Genomic DNA, 25,884 nt, shown 5'->3' with positions numbered 1-25,884 from the left:
GTAATATTACATTTACATTTAGTCATTTAGCAGACACTCTTATCCAGAGCGACTTACAGTAAGTACAGGGACATTCCCCCGAGGCAAGTAGGGTGAAGTGCCTTGCCCAAGGACACAACGTCATGTGGCATGGCCGGGAATCGAACCAGCGACCTTCTGGTTACTAGCCCGATTCTCTAACCGCTCAGCCGATATTAGAAAACTGAAGTGTCTAACATGAAAATAGCTTAGACTTATTGACCTGATTTACATTTAGGCAACTGCAGAGCTTCCCCAACACTGAACTACAAACATTTTATTTAGTCTGGTGTGTGTGTGTGTGTGTCTGTTTTGTGTTGCATATTTTCAGTGACATCCCAACAGATGCAAGAATGCATGAAGGAACACTGCCAATAGGAGCAGAGGCTGGGTGAGATAATCCGCAATAACATGGGGGTTATTGAGGGATTTAGAAAACATATGACAACAGAAGCTTTCTAAGATAACCAAACTGGGTTACTAAATTACCGAATGTCCATGGACTAAGATGAATCCCTTCTTGAGAGTCATTAACTTTTCCTATATGGCACGAACAAACGTTAATTTAATGTGTTAATCCCACAAACTGCTTATGGACTGTAGTTATGATATGTGCATAGGCATAGATAGGCATGATACTGACACTGGAGAAACCATAGACATGGGGTGAAAGTCCAGAATGTATATCTCATATTTGTTCACTGGATGACTTCACCCTTTTAAAAGGAAGGTGGAAATGTATTTGCTCTATTCTTGGTGTCTATCTTATTTACCAGCAGATGGCAGAATTTCTCTTTAACCTTTCCATCAGAATCAGAATCAGATTTGTGGTTATTCGCCAAGTAAGTGTTCACAAACAAGGAATTTGCTGTGGTGGGCAGGTGCATACAGTTGTGGTGGGCATACCATTCCATCGTGTTCTGGTCAATTTGACAACTTGGAAAAACCAAGTTTCACTGTATTTTTCATCCCGAAACTTGATGATATCGTCAACATTCAATAAAGGAGCACACACATTTAAGTTCTTATGTATAGACAGAATAGTACTTCCTACTGTATTTAACACCTAAACACACACACACACAAACACACACTGCAGTGCTCATCCTAAAATATCAACATGTTTGATTTGAGTTGCCTAAATGTATTCAAAACAGCCCCCCACTCCCCAGTCCCAACCCTCCTCTGCTGACTTTATGTGCTTTTTGAAGTCAAAACTGATTTGTCCCCTTATCAACTCTACAGTCTGTGCACACATGGAAATTGATAGTTTGAAAAATCTGATAATAGTTCCAGCTCTTAATGTGACTGTATGGAACTGTAACCATGGTGTTTCCTCCTGTCAGGTCCTGTCTGTAAGAACATGTTCAAAATAAGATAAAGGTGCTCAAAATAAATGTTGACTTGAATCCCAGGCATGTTAATTAGGTCTGTCGACAACCTAGGAATAAGAATAAGGAGTCTATGCCTGGCAGCATACAGCACCGTCCAAAATCTGACATTCAACTCTGAACAGTCCCGTTCTCACTGCCGTTCTGTCCACACTGCCCTAAATCAACATGAACTGTACTGTTGCCACCAAAGCTGCCTCGCTGATCTTCTTCACACTGACCTGCCTTACCAGGAATAGCTCCTTTTGGTTTTCACAGAGTAGAGGTATTGCAAAATGTTTCTGAAAAAAGATGAAAGCTTGCTATTGCTCACGCAACCTTGATGATCATCAATCAATGATTGATGATAATTTCCTTTACATTATTTCAATTCTACAGTGCCCCCAAAGTAACCTGACCTGAGGGCTAATAACTTTATTTTTTCTGAGCCCTGTCAAGATGTTGTTTCCTGCAATTTTGCACAGACTATTTAGCATATTAGGCTATTTAGGCTATTTAGATTGTGCTAGAGATTAATGAAAAAAGGTAATATCTTCTTATAAATCACAAGAGTAAGTGTCATAATAGTATCTGGAATAGCTTACAATGGACATGTCTGTCTCATCAGTTCTCATAGAAACAGAAATACTCAGGAAGCTATCTTCCATCCTGAGGTTGATGAACTCGGATCCATGAGTCCATGGTTCCACTGCTAAATATAACCTCTTATCAATGTCTGGACAAATACGACCAAAGAAATCAGGTCAAATGACTTATTTTTAGATGATTCAAGGCCTCTAATGAGATAAATATGGACATGTAGGTGGAACAGAATAACCTAAACCCAGGGAATTGCTGTATAATTGTCCCAGGGTCACACATAGTCCTGAATATATTGTAGGTTATATAGCAGCTATACTAGGATGATGTGACAGAATACAATTCAAAGAGCAATGAACCTCACACTGTCATGACTTCAGTTTAACTAACACTTTACTTTACAATGAAGTTGGTTTGATGATGTGGTTTGCTCACAACCTCCTTTACCTCTCATCAACCTGAATTCTAAAGGTAAAAAGGCAAAGGCCTCTTGTCATTGTGTGTAATAAGACAAAAGCAAAGATACACACAAAGGGAAGTCTATACAGTATAAACGACGCAATACACAATTTACAGTCTTGCACATACCAAGGCCAAAACCCACAACCCAGGCCTAGACCCACAAGCCTCAGCTAAATGTGACCCTCTATTACCATTACACTGCACCAACACACAGGCATAGTTCACCACCACAGCACCAGCTCCTGTCACTCAGCCGCTGCACAGTAGAAGCCCTAGTTCTTGCTGGGAATCTCTGTAACACGATAAGGAGTGAGGCTTTAAAATACCCCATCTCAATGCTGGCCGTGGCATCTTTGAGACTGAGGGCAGGGCTGACCAGTTGAGTGTGGGGGTAGCTGAAATCTAATTCCGCCTCATGTGTTAATATAGGAAATGTGGGCTAGCACAGCCCAGGAATCAGCCTCACCAGCACTGCTACACCCACCAGTCTGACAAGTCATCCAGGGGCAGAGAGCCTGCTAATAAGGGAACAGGGAAGGGAGAAAGGAGAGGCAGTGGCTAGATGGCATCTGAGAAAGTATGTCTCCTGAGACTGAGCCCAAGAAAACAGTAGTCCATTCCATCACAGTCACACTATCGTCCTAAGAACGCAATACATTCATTCAAAAGCTATTTCTAATGAGTTGTTACAGTCTTGTAACATGGCTGTGGTATGGCCTGTCAGATGGTAAAGAATATATTGTGCTTATTAAAGTTATGCATTGTGATTATTAAAGTTATGAACTTAGAAGTGTGCTCAGGCTCAAACATTGGGTCTCACACTGGGTGTGGGAAGCAGGCTGTTCTTTGTGTCTCTATCTCTTCATTTTCAGAAACAACCTTGAAATCGGGTGGAGACGGCACCCGAGCAGGTGGGACGCGCGTAGGCAAGAACAACTCCCTGACGCACGAGAGAACAAGCTGAACCCTTTTTTGATACTTGTGTTTCAATTGCACTGTATAAATATATGCTGGGGAGGGACAGATAGCCAGTTGGACTTCGTGAACCAGCCCAAACTCTGTTGCGGGTAGGGAAACTTAGACAACTCCAGAGCTCTGTACTTAGTTGATTTCCAACTGCTGCATTAAAGCTGATATTATCGGACCTCTGCGACTCCAGACCACTCTTTCTAGAACACAGATTTGTGTCATTGAATACTATCATTACATATTGGAATAGACACATAGATATATGAATCCTTCAATGGTGCTTGATAAGACACAACAGTCTTCATGTGTGCTACATTCAGTGTACCTGTACCATGTTATCAATGAAACACTGTGACCAGACTCAAACAGATGACGTAAAGGACAGAACCCAAAGACAATCACGGTTTCAGTGATGAAATGCAATGTTTGGCCACTTTGGAACAAAAGTTGGACAGAGTTACTCAGGCCTAGAACTGCGTGTCTGTGTGTGTGTTTCCCCATTGTCCCTGACTACAGCCCTGCATTGTTCCCCACCTCAGCCCAGTAAAGGGCAGTCTAGACAGCTGCCACTTACCTAATCCATCCAGAGGAGGAGGCCCCTGGCCTGCCCCCATCCCCAGCCCGGACCCTCAGGCCCCTAGCCTGCGCTGAGACCCACCCCCAGCCCAGATCCCCTTGCCCAGACTCATCTCCTGCTGGGGGAGGGCAGCAGTCCAAACAACAGCCTGTTGGACAGAACCAGCGAGAACTACTGTAGGCTATACACACACAGTCACAGACAGATAAACACATCTATTGTCTGTGGTAAGTTTGTGTTGTTTAGTCTATCCTGATTTGTTTAAAACCCATTGTGTGCCACCCAGAGTTTTTTAAAATAAATGTTATATTATTGCATGACCTAGACATTTTATTTGTGGATACTCCCCTCCCTTCCACATTATTGTATATTATTACATTATCACACCCAAAACACTAATACAACCATAACAAATTTAAAAAACGTATTTAAAACAAATACAAATACAAGTAATCTGATGTCCAAGACCAGGGTCTAGAGAATCCACTTTGGTTATAAAAGCATCAGGACATGACAAGTCATTGGAGGCCATGGGTGAACAGGTTAGTCTGGGAATTTAACAGAGGGTTCAAGTGCCCCATCCTTGGAAGTCGTGGTCACGGTGCTGTTTTCATACGCTGATGCTGTTGTGTTCCACGCCGGTTCCACGATCCACATCAGCCTCTGATCACGCGCTCATTCTCCTCCCATTGGTTCGTGTCTTACACACCTTTATGTGCGATTGGCTGAAATTGGAGCCCTGACAATCTTCACCCACCGCTTTTGAAATTATGTCTGAATGGAAGTAGAAATAGCAGAAGGGGGGAATGTATTAGTAAAATCTACCACAAGACTTCCAAAAACAGTCCATGAACACAGAAAACCTACATTAGAGGACGCTGATATTTCTTTTCGCGCCATTCACCCTGGAACAGAACATGTAAGTAAACTTTAACTCTATGTAACGTGCTCAACGCCTAAAATGGGATTGGGAAGCTAGTGACATTAATTCATGGTATATGACTCATCTCATTTAACGTTAAAATGTTTTGATCAAATTCGGCGAGTCTATTGTAGTAAATCCATAATTTGGCTGTTGACTTGCTGACTCTCACGAACGCAGTAGGGGGAGTTGGAGTATTTGTTTAGGCAGCATACTAGTGTATCTGGGCCGAAAAAGTAGAGCAAAGGCCACGGAGCCGGAGGGCAGCCGCTCCTAGTCCACATTATCGTTCATGTTGCTTAATGACTCATTCTAGGAATCAATCCATAGCACTTAATTGTTGACAAAAAATACAGCTGTGTGTTGAACAGTTCAATATAGCATTTTTGTTATTTTGCATTTCAGAACTTAACGAGTTTACTTTAGGTCTCATCTCAATTCAGAATGTGACAGGCAGAGACATCAGACACATCTCTTTTACTTCAGAATTTGTCATGCTGAGACATTGCTACATTTGTATCACCAGGGAAGTTCATGGGGCCCGCTGCTGTGAGAGTATGGACCCTCAGGACAGTGCTGACCTTCAGGACAGTCCCATGGGCGTGGGGGACATGGTGGCAGTGGAAGCTCTGATGTTCATGAATAAGAACCGCTGGAAGACCAGGACCTCTAACCCAGTCCAGTTCCGCCCTCTGACCCCCACCTCAGACTTCTCTGAGGATGATTCTGTCTCTGCAGAGGTTCTCAGAAGGTCACCTATGGTAAGTAGTAGACCTACATAACTGTCTCTATAGCTGCCTCAAACTCTTACTTTCATCTCCATAACAAATTGTAATATGACAATAGCATGGGAGATTTTGTAATAGCAATATACAGCACGTTATCATGAAATAAGTAGCGATTCTAAGTGTATGATTTGTCTCTGTTTTAGTGTATGACCCCACCATACAGCCCACCTGTGTATGAGGCCATCCACCCAGGCCCAGAGACCCCACAGGAACCGTCACCAGCCCCACCAGTGAGCCGGTGCCCCAGCACAGGGGCAGAGACCCCTCCCTGGCCCTGGCCCCAGACAGGACCCCCTCCACGGTCCCAGGCTACCAGCGTGATCCGTCACACAGCCGACTCACAGCACCGTTCCTCCTGTCCTCTCGCTTCCCTAAACCACAGCCTGAGCCAGCCCAGCTCCAACAGCCTCAGTAAAACCTACCCTGATAAGTGGAGGGGTAGAGACTGTATGGTGAACCCCAACAACACGCCTCCCGATTGGCCCTCTGGGGCTGATGCCCCACAGGTTCCACCTACTGTGATTCTACCAGGTTCTGCTGTCCAGTCCTATCAGCCCACAGCTGGGTCCCCAGCCCCTGGGACCACGGCCAGGGCCTCTCCTCTGCCCGTTTACTGCCAGATACTCCCGACAGCGACCAACCCCCTTGTCACCACCACAGTCGTCCGCAAACCAGTGGTGTCCCCGGGCCCTCAATCCATGGTGTGCCCTCAGGTTTTCTTTATGGAGGGTCAAGCGACCAGCGGCCCCCTCATGCTCCTGGTTTCCCGGCCGGCAGGCCCGGTCCAGCCTGCGATGGTGACCCCAGGAGGCACCAGGCTGGCGGCCATCGCCCCTGCGCCAGGAGGGTTTGTCCCACTGGTCCATAGGGTCAAACTCCTGGTGAAGGATCCCCGTGTGCGGAGCCACGTCTGCCCACACTCTGACTGCAGCAAGACCTACTTCAAGAGCTCCCACCTCAAAGCACATATGCGGACTCACACAGGTAAAACAATGATGAGGATGCATGGGAATTTAAACATGCGGGAGTTCAGTATAGGAATTTGAATATGTCAGAGTTGATTTGCCATATCTTTGGGCTCCTAGGATATCGGTACTTGCAAAGCAAGGGCAGGTTTAAGGACTTATTCAGGCTGGATAAATAAAGCAAGTGAATAACCCAATAACATTTCATGTGCGCCTGTAGTATTGTGTGTTCTGTAACTCCAGCTGCTGCTCCCTTGTGTCCTCAGGTGAGAAGCCTTTCAGGTGTAGGTGGGAGGGCTGCGACAGGCACTTTGCTCGGTCGGACGAACTTTCCCGGCACCGCCGGACACACACCGGGGAGAAACGTTTCGCCTGCCCCATGTGTCACAGCCGCTTCATGCGTAGCGATCACCTGGCCAAGCATGCCCGGCGACACCTAGCAACCAAGAGGATGTCCTGCTGGCCAATGGGAGTCAGTCACAGTGACGTCACCAAATTACAGTTGCTCTCTCGCAGCGCTGAAGGACTTCCTGAGAACTGAAGATACCGGCTTCCAGGATTTGAGATAGAGGAGGTTGAAGGGTGGAGCTCAAAACGGGTCCAACCCCGTGTAAACATCTACATTTAGCAGTGAACAGTCTCCATATGGGGTGTATAATACTGTAATATGTGACCTGTGTGTCTGTCCAGCAGAGGGCCACACCAACAAGAAACGTATGTAGCATACACTGAACAACTCATTTATCTATAGTTGTGCCTTCATAGAGGCCAATAGCATTGAAGAGGGAACAACAGCGGATTTTTCAAGCAATTGATTGTTATACCGTGTTACTCTCCAGAAGTTTAGAGAATGCCATTCTCAAGGACTGTGCATCCTTGAGAATCTTTTTTGAGTTTGACCAAGGTATTTTCTTTCTTTTTTTTGGGAGGGGGGGGGGACATACAGATTTGTATGTCTTTTTGTACAGTTGCAGATTTTTTTTAATGCAGACCATTTGCACAATTTGTTCTTTTGTTACAAGGAAAATTAAAATGTAAAAAATGGATGGTTGTTGTGAATATTTCTCGTGTCCCTCTGTCTCCTCCTCTCACTCAGTTATGACAGCACCTGTGTCTCTGGGAGTTCAAGGCCAAGGAACAACGTGACGCAGTGTGCCAAGACTTCATTTCTTGTGCACGTAACAATTGTGCTTACTGTTACACTTTGACAGGAGTAGAGACAGCAGACGGTTGTGCAAGTGTCTGTGGGGGACTGTGTGGTTCCAGTGTTGAGACACTGTAATCACATGCTACTATGGTGTTAAAGGCAACAGTGAAACCAGTCAGTCCTTCTTAGCTAAGCTATAACAGCTGTCACGTCAGGCTAACTCAAGCAGCCAGAGATTGACAGTGAAACTGTCCAACAGGCTTGTTGATTCTAAATATAGCAAAAGGGTCCTGAATGACACTTCCCATTTTTCACACTTTCTGACTTCTGCAGACTAAGTTCATATGAACTGAACCATTACCCAGCTCTGCCAACCCCATCTGTCTTATCTGCTCCCCACTGATGAGGGATTCCTCCTCAAAGAGAGTAAGGAAGGTTGGATTTAGTAGAGGGTCTGAACGTAGACTTATAAGTGCCTTATCACCGTGTAACCCACTGAGCCCAATCCCCTTCCGGCTCTGATCACATTATCCAGGATGAGAAACTGCTGTCACCGTGTGGTTATGCAATGACAGCTCATCCCAATGAGAATTACTTTAAGGCCTTGTGTAGAAAGATGCCAGCTCTGTGATGCTATTTCTGTACTTCGCATACAGTTTGAACATTGTTTTGAGAGAAGACTGTGTGGTAAATGACTAATCTGTAGAAGCAATGTTACCTTGGCAGGATAAAATAAGGGTAACCATATAATCCAGTCAACAAGGTAGTCTTTATTCATGTGTTTCATAACTTGTATGGGCACAATTACAAGTAATTTATAGGCTGTGTAATTGCCTATTCCTCACAAATACAGGACACATTCACTGACTTTGTGCACCTTTTTCTAGGGTAATATTCTTTGAATATTTATCATCAATTATGACACATTTAACTATGGTATAAACTTGACATTTAGCGAGTAACGTCATGCTTGTCAGAAAGCCTCTTCCTCTAGCTGTGAGAAGAAAAAAAAAGATGCTTCCCCATCAAAACACTTCCTCTGCACCATCTCCTGCACTTCCTCTCAATACAAGCCTTTTGATTTGACGTGACACAGCAACAACCACCCAATCTACCACCTCCTGATGCAGCATCATACAAGGCAATGAATAATTCACCAACCGAGTGGACAAGGAGATACATGGCACAAATCTAGGACAACATGCTGGTGTATCCAGTTCTGATGACCACATTGCTTGACACTTCAGTAGTTTGGCAGCTTGGCCTTCACTCCAGGTGCTAAACATCACTGTGCTGTTGACAAAAAGTTAAAAAAAAACACTAAAATCACCTGGCAGGTGGTGGGTACTGACCCCAGGGGCTCTCAGCCTCCCACCCCAGGCAAGATGACCAGACAGCCCGTCTTCCCAGCTCACCTCCCTGCTTCCTCAAGTGGACATTTCGAGTGTACCTTACATGGAGAACAGTGACCAGAGTTGGTAGGTAGGGAGGGAGGAACTGCCAATTGTTCAAGGGTCTGGTGAGTTAGCCCTGGAGTTGTGAAAGCCTGTTTTGAATACTGACTGAAAGCAAGTGCTAAATAAATCCCATTCGTATTTGCAAAACAAAACGACACAACTGCTAAAACTATAAATACACATAAATATCGTTTTAAAAAGCATTCTGAAAAGTGTGTTCACTTAAATAAACTGGCCCACTTTTGATGGTACTGGCTGATCAACAAGGCAAGCACCAGGGCATGATGATGCTACTGTAGCGGTATTTACATTACAATTACATTTAAATTAAAATAAATGTGTTTGTGATACCCATTGGCAGGTTGGAGTTGTCCATCTTAAATATATACCTTTTGTTTCATAGTAAATTAAATTATTTTGTCTGGAGAGGAATAGCTGTTACAATCCAACAACACATTGTGTTGATGAGCCACCAATTCAATCTGGTCCCGACAAATCACACTCAATTTCTTAACAAATGAAAAAAGCAGACCGCAACATTTAATCCTTCCCAATGGAATGCTGACCAGCTGAGGTCATCAGAAACGAGGAAGTAGCGATGTCTCCACGCAGTCTCGCTCTATGCTGGGACGGACAGGGCACCCTCTGATTGGCTGGAGTGGAGGAAGTAAGGGATCAATGAGAAGCTCTTCACTGTGATCTCCTGGGTAACGCCGGCTTCCTGCATCTGAAACCTGTTACGGAACAAATCCAGAACTCAGTAAGCTGAAACCTGACCGACACTTATAAAAGGAGCCATAGTTGCACAATAAAGGCCTATTGTGTAGTGCGTACCAGTCGCCGGTGGAAATGAAGTAGTAGACTGGAGGTACATCCGAGTCAGGGGAGCTGGAGCAGGGCTGGCCCAGGCCGTAGGCCCCTGCCCTTGGGAAGAGGAGCCAGTCCCCTACGCTGAGCTCCGGCAGCAGACACTGCTCCACCACCTGGTCCAGGTCATCCCCCGAGGGCCCCCACAGGCTGCTGCTGAACACAGGCTCCTCAGGCCCCGGGCCCTGGACACACACGGAGGAAACATGGAGGTGGAGTTAAGACTTTGGGTTCAAGTTTACTGAGTGCCCTAACTCGGGTTTCGGGTGGGCTGACATTTGCTGTCCTGCTGTCATACCCATGCTGCAAGAGTAAACCCAGACAAAACCTTGCCTTTAATGAAAAATATATATATGATCAGTTGTAAGCCATTAGGGTATGGAAATCCAACAGGGTTTGACTCAAGTTATCCCTAAACTAAGAGATCAAGCCCACCTTGTGCACAGTGGGCGCCGGGATCAGGGCGTCGGTGAGCTTGCTGGCGAAGGAGCCGTAGACGCCGTCGCTCATGTAATACAGGAACTCGGGTTCATCGTTGGCAGACGGCTCGTCTGATGGGAAGCGGATGGGGAACAGCAGAATGAGGGATGAACACTTGAGTTTAATGGGCTCCTATTGTGTTTAGTGACCTCTGGGTCACCTCAATGAAGTGACAGATAAGAGTGGTCTATATATAGCAGCTTTAGTGCCAAGGGGAGGCCCCATACAACATCATACTGTTTGTGTATGAGCTTGTGCAAGCCCTAGTTGATTTAATCCAGGTCACACAACTCATACTTATAGTAACTCATTGTAAGCCTCTGTAATTTTATTAACTCCAAGGTGTAACCATGACTGACAGCAGATTACTAGTAAGGCTGAGTCTTTTATGTGGATGTAAGGCTCCTGGATGTTGGTGAGGCTGCGGCGCTAAAGGGAGCCTATGTACCGTGTGACTGGCCCCGGCGGTCCCGGGACACCACTTCCTTGGCGACGATGTTGACGGCCAGGGTGAAGGCCGAGGAGACGAAGAACGCGCCGGGCTCCGCCACCACGGACACGCCGGAGGAGGCGGGGAAGTAGAGCTGCATCAGCGGGCGGACGGCGCCCTCGATCTGTGGAGGCACGGCGTCACGGTTACAATCTCCATCCGGGATCACGGGTCGACAGCACATCTCTGCTGGGGCGGTCACAACCCGACTGGGATGTTTTGACAGTCGCGCACCAGGGTTTTACATAACGTGGGCGGGTGAGGACAATATTTGGGGTGGTCGATGCCAACCTTGTTTCCATCAGTACTGGAGGCCCCCGAAGGGTTAGGGTTACGCAAGTGTGATTGCTGGGTTACATTCCACTCAATCGAAAGGGAATAAAAAGTAATACTGCATTATGGGAGCTGTTATGATGTTGAATGGGCCTGGTGGACTGTGACCAGTGAGGCGGCTAACAGCTCTGAGGTAATCTATTCAGCGTTATGTAACGCAGAACGGAGACATACTGACCTGCTGGAGTTGATCCTCTGAGCCACTGAACCCCCCTCCAATGTCCAGCACTTTCATACTGAAGCCAACATCCTCCTGAAACACAGAGGGAGTGAGTTGGAGTTCTACTTTGGACAGCAATATGATCCACTTTGGTTGCAAAAATGTTGTTAGAATTGTAGTGTAGTTGTACAGTACACACTGTTGCATTGTAGCCTACTGTTTACTCATTAAGTAAGACACATTCACAATCCACCTCTTCTCAGCCGCGGCTATCTAGCTGACTCACCCCCATGTCAAAGACACAGCGGGCGTCCGAGACGGCATGGGTGTAGACCTCGGGGTCGTCACAGGAAGCAGGGATGTGGAACCTGCACGGGGATAGCACAGTTGGTGGGAGAACTTTGGTGAAAGGATGCCTCCCTCCCTACCGCTGGGTCTGTTACGTGTCTCTAACGCAATGAATATTGGAAGAGTACATCTGTTTCAGTGTCGGCCCCCCCTCACCTGGCCCCGACCACCTGCAGGCCCAGCTCCTTGGCACTGTCCAGCAGGTGCCTGCACTCCTTCAGGCTGGAGCCCGGGGTCACAGCCAGCTCCTCCCCCTGGCTGGAGGCCTCCGTCGCCACCTGGAGCAGCAGCCTGACACACATACACACACACACACTTCAAACCACTTGCTTTCTTATCTCAAACTGCAAATACAACCATTGTAGTATGTAGTACAGTTGTATTATTTGTGTGTGTGTGTGTGTGTGTGTGTGGGGCCAGTGAGCGTGGCCTCTGTGAGGTAGGGACCTACTTGGCACTGGGATGGCAGCGTGCGATCTTGCGGAGCTCGGCCTCGTTGTCACACACCAGCAGGTTAATCCCGTTCTTGGCTGCGTACTTGATCTGAGAGAGCTGCTTACAGACCCCACTGTAGACAATGTCCTCAGAGGGAACCCCGAAGCCTAGCACCAGCTCCAGTTCACTCTGCAAACACACGACCTCGATGTTAGACAACAAAGATACACAAATATATATATATGCAGCTCATTGCAGGTAAAAAGAAACGCTACCCATTAACCTTACAAAAGAGGGTTTTTAATGGAAAGGTAGGTTCAAAGGAGTGGTAAAATGGATACCTCCACTAGATGGCGCTACTTCACAACAAGGGTCTGTGGTGTAAATGCGTACAACACGTGGCACTACAAGGCAACCCAAAAGTGAGATGTGAGAATGTTCACTTCCGGTAAATACTCGGTAGTCCCTAGTTAAAAAAAAAAAAAAAGCGGACGGACGACGACAACACAGGGACAGGTAGCAGCAGTGGTTCTGATTGACGAGTCATCCGGCTACCTTGTTGGCACAGACGAAGCCGGTTCCCAGGGCGGCCAGGAGCTCGATGACGGCCGGGCTGGTGTTGCACCTGACGGTGTAGTGGGGCCTGATCTGGGTCATGTGGGTCTGCCAGAGAACATGCCGTCTCATCACCACACCCAGGTCCGCCACAAAGAACATACTCTTCTCAGCCTGGGGCAGAAAGACAATATGATTCGACTCGCACCTTCAACCCACACCCAAAAGAAGAAGGGAAGCATGCTAACCTACTATCTCCCATGTTACCAGGGCAACTTCCTGGTATGTACGTAAACATTACTTAACCGCATTTCGATTCTGGGTGCAGCCTAGCGCTTTCGAGGGAAATGATTTTACAATGAGTCAGTAAAGAGGGGGTTGTCAGAGCGTTGAGTTTTCGCAGAGAGAGCCTCACCATAGTCTGTTCATAGATGTGATTTTCGACCACGTCGCCGAGCGCCACGGCTCCGTCCAGTAGGGCCACAGAGCAGCTCGCGTCATCAGCCAGTCCTTTCATCTCAACCGTTGTCCGTAAATCCGACAGTCATAAAGAATGTGACCGGCCTGAAGAGGGCAACTAACTGTTAAAAGAAGAGCAGAGGAGACGTGAAATTCCTGTGGTCGTTAGCAAAACATTGGCCCACCGCTAGAGTTTGGCTTCTCCTTACAAAACAGTGAAACCTATAAAAAATAAATTTAAAAAAAGGTATGAGTCGCAAGTGTCAGAACACAGCAGTTAACTCTGCAGAGCGGGCTGGTGAAGCCGTGGAGCTCCTGAAACAGGGATCTACGCACTCGCTGTGAGGAGAAAAAAAGCCATCTCTCGAAGTCGGCCAATCGAATGCAAGGACGAGCCGTCACATGTTGGGGACCTCTGGACGTCGACACAGCCACTGTGAAAACACTTGCACTGGGGCAGGGAGTTCGTTTACTTTACCATCAATTACTCCCAACAATTAGGATAAATCCCACTGGCAGTGAACCATAAGGGGTTCCTTTGATGGCATTAGCTGGGGGACCAAAGCATGGGCTTGGCTGACAGATCTCTGCTCTCAATAATGTTACACAATGGGCCGGCCTGGCTCAGCGACCTGAGCAGTGGCCCAGATGTGCAATGGACTGGCCGGTCCGAGGACAGACAATGTGGTCGGGGGATGCTAAATAGACCAGGCAACTGAGGGAATTATCTGCCCTGATCAGCTGTTAACAGAAGCACCACGGAGAACCCGTCTTGCCTTCAAGGCAGCAGCTCTAGCTAATTCATAGCTACCTTGCAACCTGTTCTTCCCTACAGGAGACACAACAAGGTTGTGTGTGGTTTGTGATCTTAGCATGTGCTGAACTCTCCTCACCTGGACGAGTCCCGAACTGGATCTCTCCTACTATCAGCTGGGATCCCAAGGAGGCTCGGCGTTGAAGTCGAAGGGCTCCCTGTAGAGAGCAGCCCCTAGGCCCTCCGGGTAGTTATAGTAAACCTGAACAGAACACAGAGGACAAAATGATAGGGATGAGGTTGAAATATAAAGGTGATTAATGAATTGAAACATTACATGGCAATGCAACAGAGAATCCTACTATAAGTCAAGTCAAAAGATGTGCCCAAAATAGTCATTAAAACCGAATGGTTTGACATTATCCATTTATACACCATTTTAATAGTATTTTTCGAAAATGGGTTTAATTACTATTGTGTTCAAGCAATTTCGTCAGACTTTTTATTAACGATGTGGATTTCAAAACGAGACCTCAAACCTTTCCAATCAAAACACAGCTATTGAAGCTGACGTATATCAATCAGGCAGCGAGCTAGCCACATTTGGCTAAATGACTATATTCATACACTATCAGCTAGCTACAAAATACATTATTACGTGGAACATAGCTTTCGAGTATTTCCATTAGAACAATATATCGACTACATCGACTAATAACGACGATTACAAGTCATCTACACTCAATACTGTAGCCTACTACTGTATATACATAGTACAACGACCTTGCATATGGTGCGTATTGCTAGTGGTTTGACTAGCTAGCTCCAACGTTGATAGGCTATATTGCTAACAGTTAGCTAGCTACTGTAGTGTGGCCACTGTAGCGGTACATATTGGCTACTTACGTGAGATAAAAACCCAAAATTGGGGGTAGACCGTTTTCTCTTTTTAGGCGGAATTTTTAAAGAGGGATGGGGTTACTAAAAGATGAAAGAAAAAGTGCCATTTAATGCCCGTCGCGGTGTTAAAGGAGATTATGGTGGTACGCAGTGCCAGTTGTCGAGGTCGGGACGGAGAGGACGAGGAAAAAGAACGGCGGTTTACAAAGTGACAGAAGAATGGGCGTGGTTTCGAGCTGTCAAAGCACCTAGTCCACATTGCTAAACACGAAGATTGCAAATCTTTGTTAATAATTCGCGTCCTATACATAGCCTATGTTCCATGACATTAACATAAAAAGTAGCCTATATTTATTCTACATTAAAAAAATTACAATTTAAAATGTACTTTCGGAAAAGCGCAGATACATGTATTATCAATGGGCCCCTGTTGAATGATCTACAACTGTCAGATAAAATTACCACATAACCAAAGATTAAGTAATACCTTGGTTAGGTCTTCATTCCTCTTCCCATGGCACCTCAAAGGTTCTGCTCCGTGAAATACTATCGCATTCTCAGAAGTACACTGGACTTTGAATAGCTTGTGTGTGTCCTCAAATTAAAGCACATACTTGGTATCGTCTTTGGTCTTTGCCCTCCCTAGTCGAGAGTTTGTAAAGTTGCCCAGCCCTCTGAAGACGTAGCAAATATTATGAGGGGATTCATTTGCATATTTTCTTTCCTGCATTCCATTGGTGGAGAAGGGTTTAATCCAAGTCAGGAATTTTTTGTCAAGTTTGTTTTCTTCAAAGGCTTGAACAAAATCTCCAATTAAAACACTGATTAGGGCAATTCTGGGCAAGGTAAAGGATTAGTTCACATCGACACAATAATACATGTAACTTATATTTCTATTGGATTTCAATTATAACAAATGTGTCTGCAATTAGTTTTAATTTGTCAATGGATGATATTGCTCTGATATTGTTATATCATTTGAGTAATCAACTAAATATATGACACTCTTCATTCTTCTAATCTGTTTTTATTGTTAGGGTAGGTTACTTTTCGAATCCCATTTGTATTGTCTCTAATGTTGTCAATGTCCATATTCTGAAATGTATGGCTCTGTGTGTTCGACTTAATGTGAAGAACACTGACCTGACAACATACTCATATTTTGGACTTGTCAACAATTCCAATTCGACACACAGTCATATAAAATGCACAAATAGCAAGAGAGTACAAGTCAATGTACACTGTTGATCTGTGTAGATACACTGTACTCTGTCTAAAGTCCAAACCACATTCTTAATGTTTACCTGAGAGGGTAAATAAAGAAAACACCTCATAAACGCTATGGGTACTGGCTATGGAAAAATAAACAATGAGTATTTTGTTTTGCTCATAATAAATATTGCTCTGCCTATTGTAAACACTTAAGGCAGAAACTTTCTCCCTTTTCCTGAGGCCCCGAACACAAAAGCTGTTCCGAGTTTTGTGTCTGGACCCCCGTCAGAATGTATCATGGAGTATGTACATGAGGTATAATCACACATAGCATCTAAAGTGCTTTCCAGTAAACTGCAATGTTTGATTTCCATTGTTTGCATCATAATGGCCACGGCTACCAAGCGCTCGCTGGACACCGAGACGTGTGTCCCGCCCACGCTGAGGGAAAACACTCCAGAGCCTGCATTGTGTCACAGGAATTCTCATTTGCCAACATTGAACAGATTACATCGAAACACTGAGGGCCCAGCTGAAGTCTGAAGTGTGGCCCAAATATCCACAAACAGTGTGACCAACGGATGGAAGGACAGAATGAATAAGGAAGGACACTTCAATGTTCCTTGAGGGTTTAGGGTGGTTTAGCTGCAGTTATATGGGCATACGTGAAGCCCTCTGTTGAATTGTTTGTAAAAAGGACTATAAAGAAATCAATTTGATTTGATTTGTGCCAATGGGTGTAATCTATGTAGGCTTATCGTCTCACAGAGAAAAGACTAACCTCACATGACATTTCGAAATATCATCTTCTATTTTTCTGTCTGACCTTCACAGGTAAGGCAGGCACTGTGTTCACTTGAGGAAGAACAAATTCACACACACATACACACATACACACAGTTGGGAGTGAACTACTACATATATTCTATAGTGCTGTGCTATACAGTGGAGTCTGGAGGTTCTGGTGAGTAGGAGCGGGTTGAATCAGATCCCCGTCAGATCATGCAGTCAGTAACTTGTCTCTGCGTTACGCAACCGAGCTTGATTCTACTTGTTGTTGTTAATGCTGTGATTTATACCACGGTGTTCCAACGCCCCGCCATTTGCCAAAGAATGTTGCTAAGTAAAAGAACTCACAAACAGAGCTTTCCTCTGATGTGAATGTTGAGTAGGATTATATAAACCAAACCACTTGTAGCATTCATCTACAAATGTGTACGCTTATAAGACATCAACAGCATTTCTTTCAAAATAAGCATTTTTTTTTAATAATATGTGTCTAATGCTTTATTTTGATGGAATCAGAGTGATGTCTCAAAAGAAAAGACATTTCATAACAAATCACTTGTAACTCACTGCTACTTGTGAAAATGTGAAGTCAAAAAAATGACTTGTTCTTACGGGATCTTCTTGAAACGTGGTCATGATTTATGTTTGACTGCGGGTCAGGTTTCCCAGGGCAAGTCCTTGTAACAAAGCTATTGTACGAGTTGACAGAATGGATAGTACTATCTCCAACCGAAACAATAACACGAGTCTCACACAATTCCGCCCTCTGTAACCTGCAGTGCCCTCTTTGCTTAGTCCACCAAAATTGATGAGTTCAATGTCAAAGACACTAAAACAAGGCGCATAATTACTGATGTATTGTAATCACAGAGCAGGTTAGAAGACCTGGGGGGTCAAAACCTTCTCTGATAATTAATAAAATAACAATATAACCTTGGACATAGTTACTTGAACATGAATAGCAGTCATGTAGGTCAGGTGAATGATGTCTTGAAGGCTGTAGTGAGGGAGAGGGGTTTTGAACTGTGAGTGAACTGAAGTGGGCTGAGAGGACACAATATTAAGTTCAAACATGTGATATGTACAGGTAATGAAATGCTCTGTATACAAAGCAGGAGGACTAAAGAGACTTATCGACTAATTTAATTGACACAAGAAACTTGCTCAAATCTCTCTCTCCTTATGTGTACAGTACCTCTATCTCACCTTGATGAAGAGTAAAATGCAACTCTAGAAACAGAGCCTTTGATAGAACTTGCATTATGATATCAGACATACCTGAGACACATTGCCCTCTCCCCAGTGCACCAAAGTTCCAGTCCCAAACTACAGCCCCAGTGGTGTGGCTATCCTATTAGCTGGCCACCATCCAGCAGCGTCCTAGCAGACTGGCTCAGGTCCAAAAGTGGGCAAACCCACCCTGGCGTTTGATCCCCGGGGTCGGCTCCAGCCAGACCAGGCATTGTGTCCCAAACAATGCGCCCCAGACTCACTGAACTATAAACATTATCCCTTTGTGGGCTGTTCCCTGGAGACACCCACGGTCAGGAAACTGGACTCCTGTTCAAATTTAGAAAGTCAATACCTCCTTCTCTCCGTGCTGACTTGGCATGCAAGATTGTTACTGATAGGGCAGGAATGTCGCTGTCGCTGAGGTAATCTTGAATTTATAGTCTGTCCAGAATGCAAAGCCAGTTAGTGGGGTATGTCTTGAAGCTTAATTTGGAAGCCTAACTTGTACTGATACACAAGGAATTTCTAATATAAGACATTAGGAAGAATTTGTGTTTCTCAAGTTGTAATTAAAGTGCAATTAAATTCAGCTTGCAGGCAGATACTTGCAGCCATACTTAAGGTATCTGTAAAGTCATCATTCTCTTGATACTCAATTCCTGCAGTACTTCATCCTGGCCAGTTGAGAGCAGTAGTCAAGGTTTATTGGAGTACAACGACCATCCCCCCTCGAGAGGCCTTCCTGTTCCCCATCGGATCAGCTGACTGTGTGTGATGGTCAGGAGACCTCTGTAGCAGCTAGCTCACGACCTGTTCAGCAATTATGAACAGTGATCCATAACACGGACTGAATACTGAATATTGTTAACTATCAACAATTATTTTCATTTGAAGTAAGGTAAGACTCCCTAAAATGTCATTAGCTAGCAACAGTTAGCTTTCTCTTTGGTCTGTTGTGCTGTTGATTGCTGCTACTTCTGTCTGCTAAGCTAGCTAATAGCGTATAATGTCGTGTAATCCTGTACGTCCAGCTACAACGCAAGAAGAAATTTTACTGTATTGTGGCTGTTAAAATAACTAGTTCCTAGCCGAGGTTCGACCTCTGCATGATAAAATGCATTTTCAAACAAGGCCCATCTCCACAAGTCGCAGATGTCAGAGAGAGCTGTCAGTGTCACAGTAAACTGTCATTCCTTAATAAAGGTTGCTCGTGGGGCCAGGCTTTCTTAATAATAAAATAATAACATATTCAGTTGGTTACCATACATATTTCTGTCTTTCAGCCCTCCTGCACCCTCCAGTGACCTGTTCAGAATTGTTGTCAGTCTGTAGCAGCCATGACAGAGTTTTGGTTGATTTCTGCTCCTGGAGAGAAGACATGCCAGCAAACCTGGGACAAGATGATGGTGGCCACAACAAAGACCAATAACATCTCTACCAACAACAAGTTCAACATACCAGACCTCAAGGTTTGTTTACCTTTCTTATGGCGTTGTGTTTATTCTTTATAACCCTGTGAGTCTGTTGAATCTGAATTGTGTTGGGTTGCAGTGTAATCTACATTTTGAATGCATATCATCTGAATTGCTGGTTGTGCTTTGAATCCCTTCAAATTTTGGGGATGCGCTTGTTTAATTGATTTACATGGGGTGAGCGTTCCCGGCCAATAGTGCCAAACGTACAAAAATCCACCCATCTGGCCAGTCACACGTTGTAAATTAAACTCAAAATGTATTTGAAAGGATTTGAAGCATCAGATTTACAGACGGCTCCTCGCCTCGTTACTCACCGTCCCGTGGGTTGAGGGACCTCGCTGACCTCTCGCCACGTGGGCTCGGGATGTTTTCTTGGAACTGTTTGCGACGCACTAAGGAGTTCCCACAAAAGAGTCGCCGTCCTAAACACACGGGGCCCCCCTGCACGTCACAGGCAACCGACGAGGCCCCTCAAGTCTCTATCAAAACACTGTTCTGCAGGCTCCACAAAGACCCTCTGTCCCAGGAATGCACAGCCCAATCACTCACGTGGTCCTGCTTGTGTCTTTTTCTTCTCCTCCAGGTGGGAACGCTCGATGTCTTAGTGGGCCTGTCTGACGAGCTGGCCAAACTGGACCAGTTTGTTGAAAGGTAGGGCCTACTCTTGTATTCCTCCAACCAGCATTGAATATGGTTATAATCAGTGCCAAATTGGGACTGTAGGCCAAGCTGTTAGTAGGAGTGTTATCGACATAGCACAGGTCCGGGCTACACATCCATTTCAGAACTATTGATATCAGATCAGTGAAATGACAGAGGCGCATCATAAAGCACAAAGGTGTTGAGCTGGAGGGACAAGCCACAGAGTGTTTTTGTTGAGGCAGCATGCCTGACCTGTGAGGGCCGGTCAGTCTCGGATCCTGGAAGCCTGGACCCAGGCCCAGCCCTCTAATCCCTTCCCTGCCTTGTAGAAAGGAGGAATTTCACACAGACATGAGTCTACCAGCCCCTGCGGACTAAAGTTAGCAATTTTCAGTTGGGTGACACATCAGCATCTCTTTCCTGGGTGATATTTAAACCTGGTGACTTATGGGCTTGTTGGTGATTTTGAAGAAGTTATATATAAACGTTGGAAAACCTGAGGTCCAAAACTCACACGTCCTGGGCTTCCTCTGATGAGCGCCTGGGAAAGGCCAACATTAGCTGGAAGCCCCAGAGGAACCACAGACTACAGAAGCCTGCGGCCAGTCCTCCTAACCCAGCCTCTGTACTTTAGTGCCATTTCAAATCAAAACTGTTCAATTCGATATCAATCTCTGAAATACAATTTCAGATTTAGCATATAATATTCCATTTGAACATTTTAAATTTTAATGCTATTACTTTCTAATTTAATTTGTGCTGGCACCATAAGCACTGAATAGCTCCAGAGGCGTGCTGTTTGCAGGGTACAGGGGTGAGATGAGATCTAGAACCTCAAACAGACATTTATCTAGCTTGGTATTTCATTATGCAAACATCATTGTCCTTCATGAGTTGTTTTCTACTATCATGAACAGTGTTAAGCATACAGATCTGTTATTGGTTCTTCACATAATAATGTAATATCATATGAGCACATGAGGGGTCAATTCTACGCATCTTGAACAGTGTTGGACTATAAACATATTTTAGTATTAAAGTAGGGATATAACTGCACAGTTACATGTTATAAGCCCAGGCCTAAGGCCCTGGAATAGGGCTAAACTGGAGAGCGAGGAGAGCACAGCGATGCTCTACATGCGTCGCTCGGTTCGGAGGGTCCGCTTTGATGCCTTTGAACAACGTGTGTTATGAAAACATACTACCCTGAATGGGCCTACCAGCAGTGTGTGATCTTTTTGATGTTGCTGGGCTCCTGCCCAGCCTGCCTGCCTCACTGTCTCCTGGCTGTTCACAGTGTGGTGAGGAAAGTGGCTCAGTACATGGCCGATGTGCTGGAGGACAGCCGGGACAAGGTCCAGGAGAACCTGCTTGCTAACGGAGGTAAGCTAGCTCAGGCTACTGGAGCTAAGTTGACTTTAACAGCATGCCTCTGGTCAACACTGCCATACTTGCGGTGCACTTGATTTATACTATACATCACATTGCCCCCCCCCCCTCCCTCCCAGTGGACCTGGTCACCTATATCACACGGTTCCAGTGGGACATGGCTAAGTACCCCATCAAACAGTCCTTGAAAAACATCTCTGAAATCATTTCTAAGGCAAGTCACACCCAGCCCCCTCACAGACAGTTTACCTGTTGCCTTTTAATTCGGTCTGTCAGTACCCTTTATATTGAGTGAGTATGCTGCGGAGTATTCTCTGAGCATATCTCCATGTTGGTTCTCCTCTACAGCAAGTGACCCAAATTGACAACGACCTGAAGGCCAGGGCGTCTGCCTACAACAACCTGAAGGGGAACCTGCAGAACCTGGAGAGGAAGAACGCGTGAGTCCTACTTCCCACAGCCCCCTGACCCCTGAGTCTGTAACCCTCTTTTAGATGATCTTGTCCAAGTGTTAGGAAAACATATTAGTTTATACAACCAAGCAATATTCATATTAAAGACCCTCATAGGAGATATAGTTCGATGGTGATACTATATAGTATCACTTATATGTATGTATCTCGAAACAATGATCATTTAGAGTAATATTTTGGCAGAACTCTTTGTTGTGTGCGATTGGTGTTCTGCAATACTGCTGTCTCTCACTAGGGGGAGCCTCCTGACAAGAAGTCTTGCTGACATTGTCAAGAAGGATGACTTTGTTGTTGACTCAGAGTACCTGATCACTATGCTGGTGGTTGTACCAAAGTAAGACTTTCTACCGCCACTTAATGTCAAAATCATATGAATCTAATTTGTTCAAGGCCAGTTGTTGGACAGCAGAGGGGTTTTGATGAACTATACTACTGTTCTCTTTTCAGGACCGGTTATGCTGACTGGCAGAAGAACTATGAAACTCTTGCTGAGATGGTGGTGCCCAGATCCACCAAGTAAGTTCATATTGGAGATCAAGATTCGGAACCTGCATAATTAGGTTGATTGTTTAACACTAGACTGCTTTTAGGTATGGATTTATGCGTTAGGTATATATTTATGTATCTGTGTGTGCGTGTGTGAAACAGCCTGCTTTTTGAGGACCATGACAGCGGTCTCTTCAGTGTGACTCTCTTCAGGAAGGCCCTCGACGACTTCAAACACAAGGCCAGGGAGAACAGGTAAGCTCCCACCGCCTGGTCCAGGACTCACGCACACACACACACGTTCTGGGCCCTGAACTCTGACCCCGCCTCTGACCCCAGGTTCACAGTGAGGGACTTCCAGTACAACGAGGAGGAGCTGAAGGCCGACAAGGAGGAGATGACTCGTCTGTCCACGGACAAGAAGAAGCAGTTTGTACGTGTTCTCCAGGCCTTCTGCATGTCTCCAGACACTGCCAACGTTGTCTGGTCTCCAGACACTGCACTGGGTTTTCATCAGAGTGATTCTAGATCAGTGGCGATTTCTTTAAGACTACAAGGGAAGCTCGGCTTCCCGTAAAATGTCAAAAAATGTATGGTCAAATGTTTACTATTGTGTTAACATTTTAAATACGTTAGAACACGTTCATCTCGAAGACGAGTTCGTTCAGAATCGGCTACATATGGCAGCAGGTCGACTGACACGATTTTCTTCTCATAATTTCCCGTAGCGTCACAGTGCATTTCCCTGTTGAAGTCAAGCGTCCATGGACTTTAATGGGGCTGCTTTGAACAGTTTTTTTCAGTGCTTCGAAACTATACGGTCATTGGATAAATGCTGCGATTATGTCCCACCCACGGACGCTCAGCGTCTCTGGGGGTGAATGGAGGAGTGGGCTGGCCTGGACGCCGGGCTTCTGCGTGATGATTGGAGGGTCTGTCGAAAGACTGCGTCTCCTTTTGATTGACAGCAAATTTGTACTATAAAAAGTCGCAGAAGATATTCGAGCTCAGTCCCATCGCGGATTTTGCAAGTGTAGTCCAAAGACTAACTGCTGCAACCTATTTCTTGGTATTTGCTTGGCGAAATTGCGAAATTTTCATCATACATTTCATACAATTATACACCACATTTCTTGTTTCAGTTTAACCTAATTCCCACATTTCCTTTGAGTTTAATATTGTTTCGTTAGATTGTTCATTCATTCATACAGTAGACTAGGTTAGAGTGAACTAGCCAGTGAACTAGCAAAATAAATGGAAAATGTATATCATGTAGGCCGAAAATGAGCTTCCCCTATTTGAAAGACCAGCAGCCGCCACTGTTCTGGATCAGTGGTTCTCATCCCTGGTCCTCAAGTACCCCCTGTCCTGCATGTTTTAGATGTTTCCCTGCTCCAACACACCTGATTCAAATGAATGGGACGTTATCTAGTAATGCAGAAGCCTGCTGACGACCGTTCATTTGAAAACATGCAGGACAGGGGGTACTTGAGGACCAGGGTTGAGAACCACTGTTCTAGATGCTTCGGTTATAGGAGGCCCCAGGGAGAATTGCCCCCGGCATCACACATGCAATGCTGCATAGCACAGTGACATGGGACAGTGCATGCTCTGCACATGTCTCAGTGGGACATTATTGAGTAGCTGTAGTGAGCCTGTGGAGGCCTTAACGCTGGTCCTCCTCCTCTCTCTGCAGGGGCCTCTGGTTCGGTGGCTCAAAGTGAACTTCAGTGAGGCCTTCATTGCCTGGATCCACATCAAGGCTCTAAGGGTGTTTGTGGAATCTGTCCTCAGGTATTCGTGGTGGCCATTTTGTTGCTGTCGTAAACCTTCAATGCCGTCTTAGTTGTTCTCTCTGTTAGGGAAGAAGGGGGTCCCCTGACATCAGTCTTGCTTATTGGTGCGCACGTGTGTGTGTGTGTGTGTGGTGTGTGTGTGTGTGTCTTTACAGGTATGGGTTACCGGTGAACTTCCAGGCCATGCTTCTCCAGCCCAACAAGAAGAATGTGAAGAAGCTGCGCGAGGTCCTGTTCGACCTGTACAAGCACCTGGACAGCAGCGCAGCGGCCATCATGGACGTGAGTATGAGTGAAGGGATGACTGGAGTGGTGTGCACAGAATGAACTCATTCACGTTTATAGTGGTTTGCAGAGCTGCGGCAAGTAACAGTGGGCATTCATGTGAGATGTGAATGTGCGTCTTGTGCCTCCAGTCTGCTATGGACATCCCTGGTCTGAACTTGAGTCAACAGGAGTACTACCCATACGTCTACTACAAGATAGACTGCAACCTGCTGGACTTCAAAGTCTAACATCTCCTCCCGGTTTGCCCTGTATTTAGGTTGAGATGCTATGAGTGCAAACTAACCTGTGTTTTGCTGTCTTCTTCGGCTTGTCTCGCTCCTTTACCCTGATCACCCCGCCTTCTTCCTGAAGGGGAGGGGTCTCATTGCCCTAATAAGCCTTCCCCCAGCTTGTCTGGGGTACACTGCCCCCCAGTCCCGTCCGTCCCCCCCCTGCCCCCCAGATTTGCATGCTCATTCCATGTGGTGTGAAAAAGCACTGAAAGGGCTTCTTCTGCCACTCTTAACTGTGTGGTCAAAAATCAAGTTGATGTTTGTTGTTTTGTTCTTTTTTGTTTACTTTTTTTTTTTTATGGCAAAGTATTTACAGTGTGTGCTGACCTGAGGTGAAAGAATCTATTGATTGGATTTTAATAAAGGTACAGAAGGATTATGGGTATTTTCAGTCATTCCTTCCACATGTGTGGTGCACGTTGATAGCTGAGTATTTCAGTGGTCCTCATTGTTAATTTGTGCTGTGAGTAATTTGGTCTTTTTCTCATAAGTCGAAGCACATCCGGTTTACTTGTTTTAAGGTAGTAGTCCATTCTGAAACAATTTGTGTAACAAAATGTGTGTCTCATGTTGTGTATATTTGATGTCAAAAGAGATATATATATATATATGTGTGTGTATATGTGAACAACGTGTATGTCGTACATATTCAAATATGAATAAATAATATAAGGACTGGTATTTGTTTTAATTCATTTAGTAAATCAGAGTCATGATCTATTTATTCTCTAGTTGGCCCGGAACTTGACTGGCTTTTAGACCATGCAAATAAA

The 25,884-nt window shown here is 45.3% G+C and overlaps 3 protein-coding genes across 5 annotated transcripts; 2 read left to right on the top strand and 1 right to left on the bottom strand.

Annotated features, from left to right (window-relative positions):
- The first annotated feature begins 4,749 nt into the window (after positions 1–4,749).
- Positions 4,750–8,434, top strand: LOC134023219 (Krueppel-like factor 10). Its single transcript, XM_062465154.1, has 4 exons — positions 4,750–4,915; positions 5,445–5,679; positions 5,850–6,690; positions 6,938–8,434. Coding segments are annotated over exons 1-4 (1,353 nt in total). The 5' UTR covers positions 4,750–4,913; the 3' UTR covers positions 7,213–8,434.
- A 134-nt stretch (positions 8,435–8,568) lies between these two features.
- On the bottom strand, positions 8,569–15,696 carry LOC134023218 (antizyme inhibitor 1-like). Of its 2 annotated transcripts, none has more exons than XM_062465153.1 (12): positions 15,544–15,696; positions 14,296–14,418; positions 13,359–13,524; positions 12,944–13,117; positions 12,405–12,577; positions 12,110–12,244; positions 11,892–11,973; positions 11,624–11,698; positions 11,071–11,236; positions 10,578–10,693; positions 10,110–10,327; positions 8,569–10,009 (listed from the first exon to the last, which is right to left on the bottom strand). In XM_062465153.1, exons 3-12 carry the CDS (start codon positions 13,458–13,460, stop codon positions 9,895–9,897), a joined length of 1,356 nt encoding a protein of 451 aa, XP_062321137.1. In that variant the 5' UTR covers positions 13,461–13,524; positions 14,296–14,418; positions 15,544–15,696; the 3' UTR covers positions 8,569–9,894. The 2 variants fall into 2 exon arrangements, with proteins under 2 accessions (XP_062321137.1, XP_062321136.1); XM_062465152.1 differs by lacking the exon at positions 15,544–15,696 and adding an exon at positions 15,063–15,274.
- Positions 15,697–19,029: 3,333 nt separating this feature from the next.
- atp6v1c1a (ATPase H+ transporting V1 subunit C1a) lies at positions 19,030–25,802 on the top strand. 2 transcript variants are annotated; one of them, XM_062465149.1, is made up of 13 exons: positions 19,030–19,188; positions 19,574–19,759; positions 20,349–20,416; positions 21,705–21,790; positions 21,916–22,010; positions 22,145–22,236; positions 22,505–22,603; positions 22,717–22,785; positions 22,918–23,010; positions 23,095–23,188; positions 24,452–24,549; positions 24,707–24,833; positions 24,968–25,802. In XM_062465149.1, exons 2-13 carry the CDS (start codon positions 19,628–19,630, stop codon positions 25,064–25,066), a joined length of 1,152 nt encoding a protein of 383 aa, XP_062321133.1. In that variant the 5' UTR covers positions 19,030–19,188; positions 19,574–19,627; the 3' UTR covers positions 25,067–25,802. The 2 variants fall into 2 exon arrangements, with proteins under 2 accessions (XP_062321133.1, XP_062321134.1); XM_062465150.1 differs by having other exon boundaries at positions 19,033–19,183.
- Positions 25,803–25,884: the final 82 nt, after the last annotated feature.

The sequence above is a fragment of the Osmerus eperlanus genome, chromosome 7 (genome assembly GCF_963692335.1).
Source record: "Osmerus eperlanus chromosome 7, fOsmEpe2.1, whole genome shotgun sequence".
NCBI classification, from domain to species: domain Eukaryota; kingdom Metazoa; phylum Chordata; class Actinopteri; order Osmeriformes; family Osmeridae; genus Osmerus; species Osmerus eperlanus.
Note: the sequence above shows the minus strand (reverse complement) of the source record. Positions and strands in the feature narration are given on the sequence as shown.

Coding starts and splice junctions, on each gene's coding strand:
- LOC134023219 (XM_062465154.1), top strand. Junction 5,680..5,849: donor TTCTCAGAAGGTCACCTATG/GTAAGTAGTAGA, acceptor TCTCTGTTTTAG/TGTATGACCCCACCATACAG. Junction 6,691..6,937: donor ACATATGCGGACTCACACAG/GTAAAACAATGA, acceptor TTGTGTCCTCAG/GTGAGAAGCCTTTCAGGTGT.
- LOC134023218 (XM_062465153.1), bottom strand. CDS start 13,460: ATGAAAGGACTGGCTGATGACGCGAGCTGCTCTGTGGCCCTACTGGAC. Junction 10,328..10,577: donor CGGCGCCCACTGTGCACAAG/GTGGGCTTGATC, acceptor GTGTGTGTCCAG/GGCCCGGGGCCTGAGGAGCC. Junction 10,010..10,109: donor TTCATTTCCACCGGCGACTG/GTACGCACTACA, acceptor GTTCCGTAACAG/GTTTCAGATGCAGGAAGCCG.
- atp6v1c1a (XM_062465149.1), top strand. CDS start 19,628: ATGACAGAGTTTTGGTTGATTTCTGCTCCTGGAGAGAAGACATGCCAG. Junction 19,760..20,348: donor TCAACATACCAGACCTCAAG/GTTTGTTTACCT, acceptor CTTCTCCTCCAG/GTGGGAACGCTCGATGTCTT. Junction 22,604..22,716: donor ATGCTGGTGGTTGTACCAAA/GTAAGACTTTCT, acceptor TTCTCTTTTCAG/GACCGGTTATGCTGACTGGC.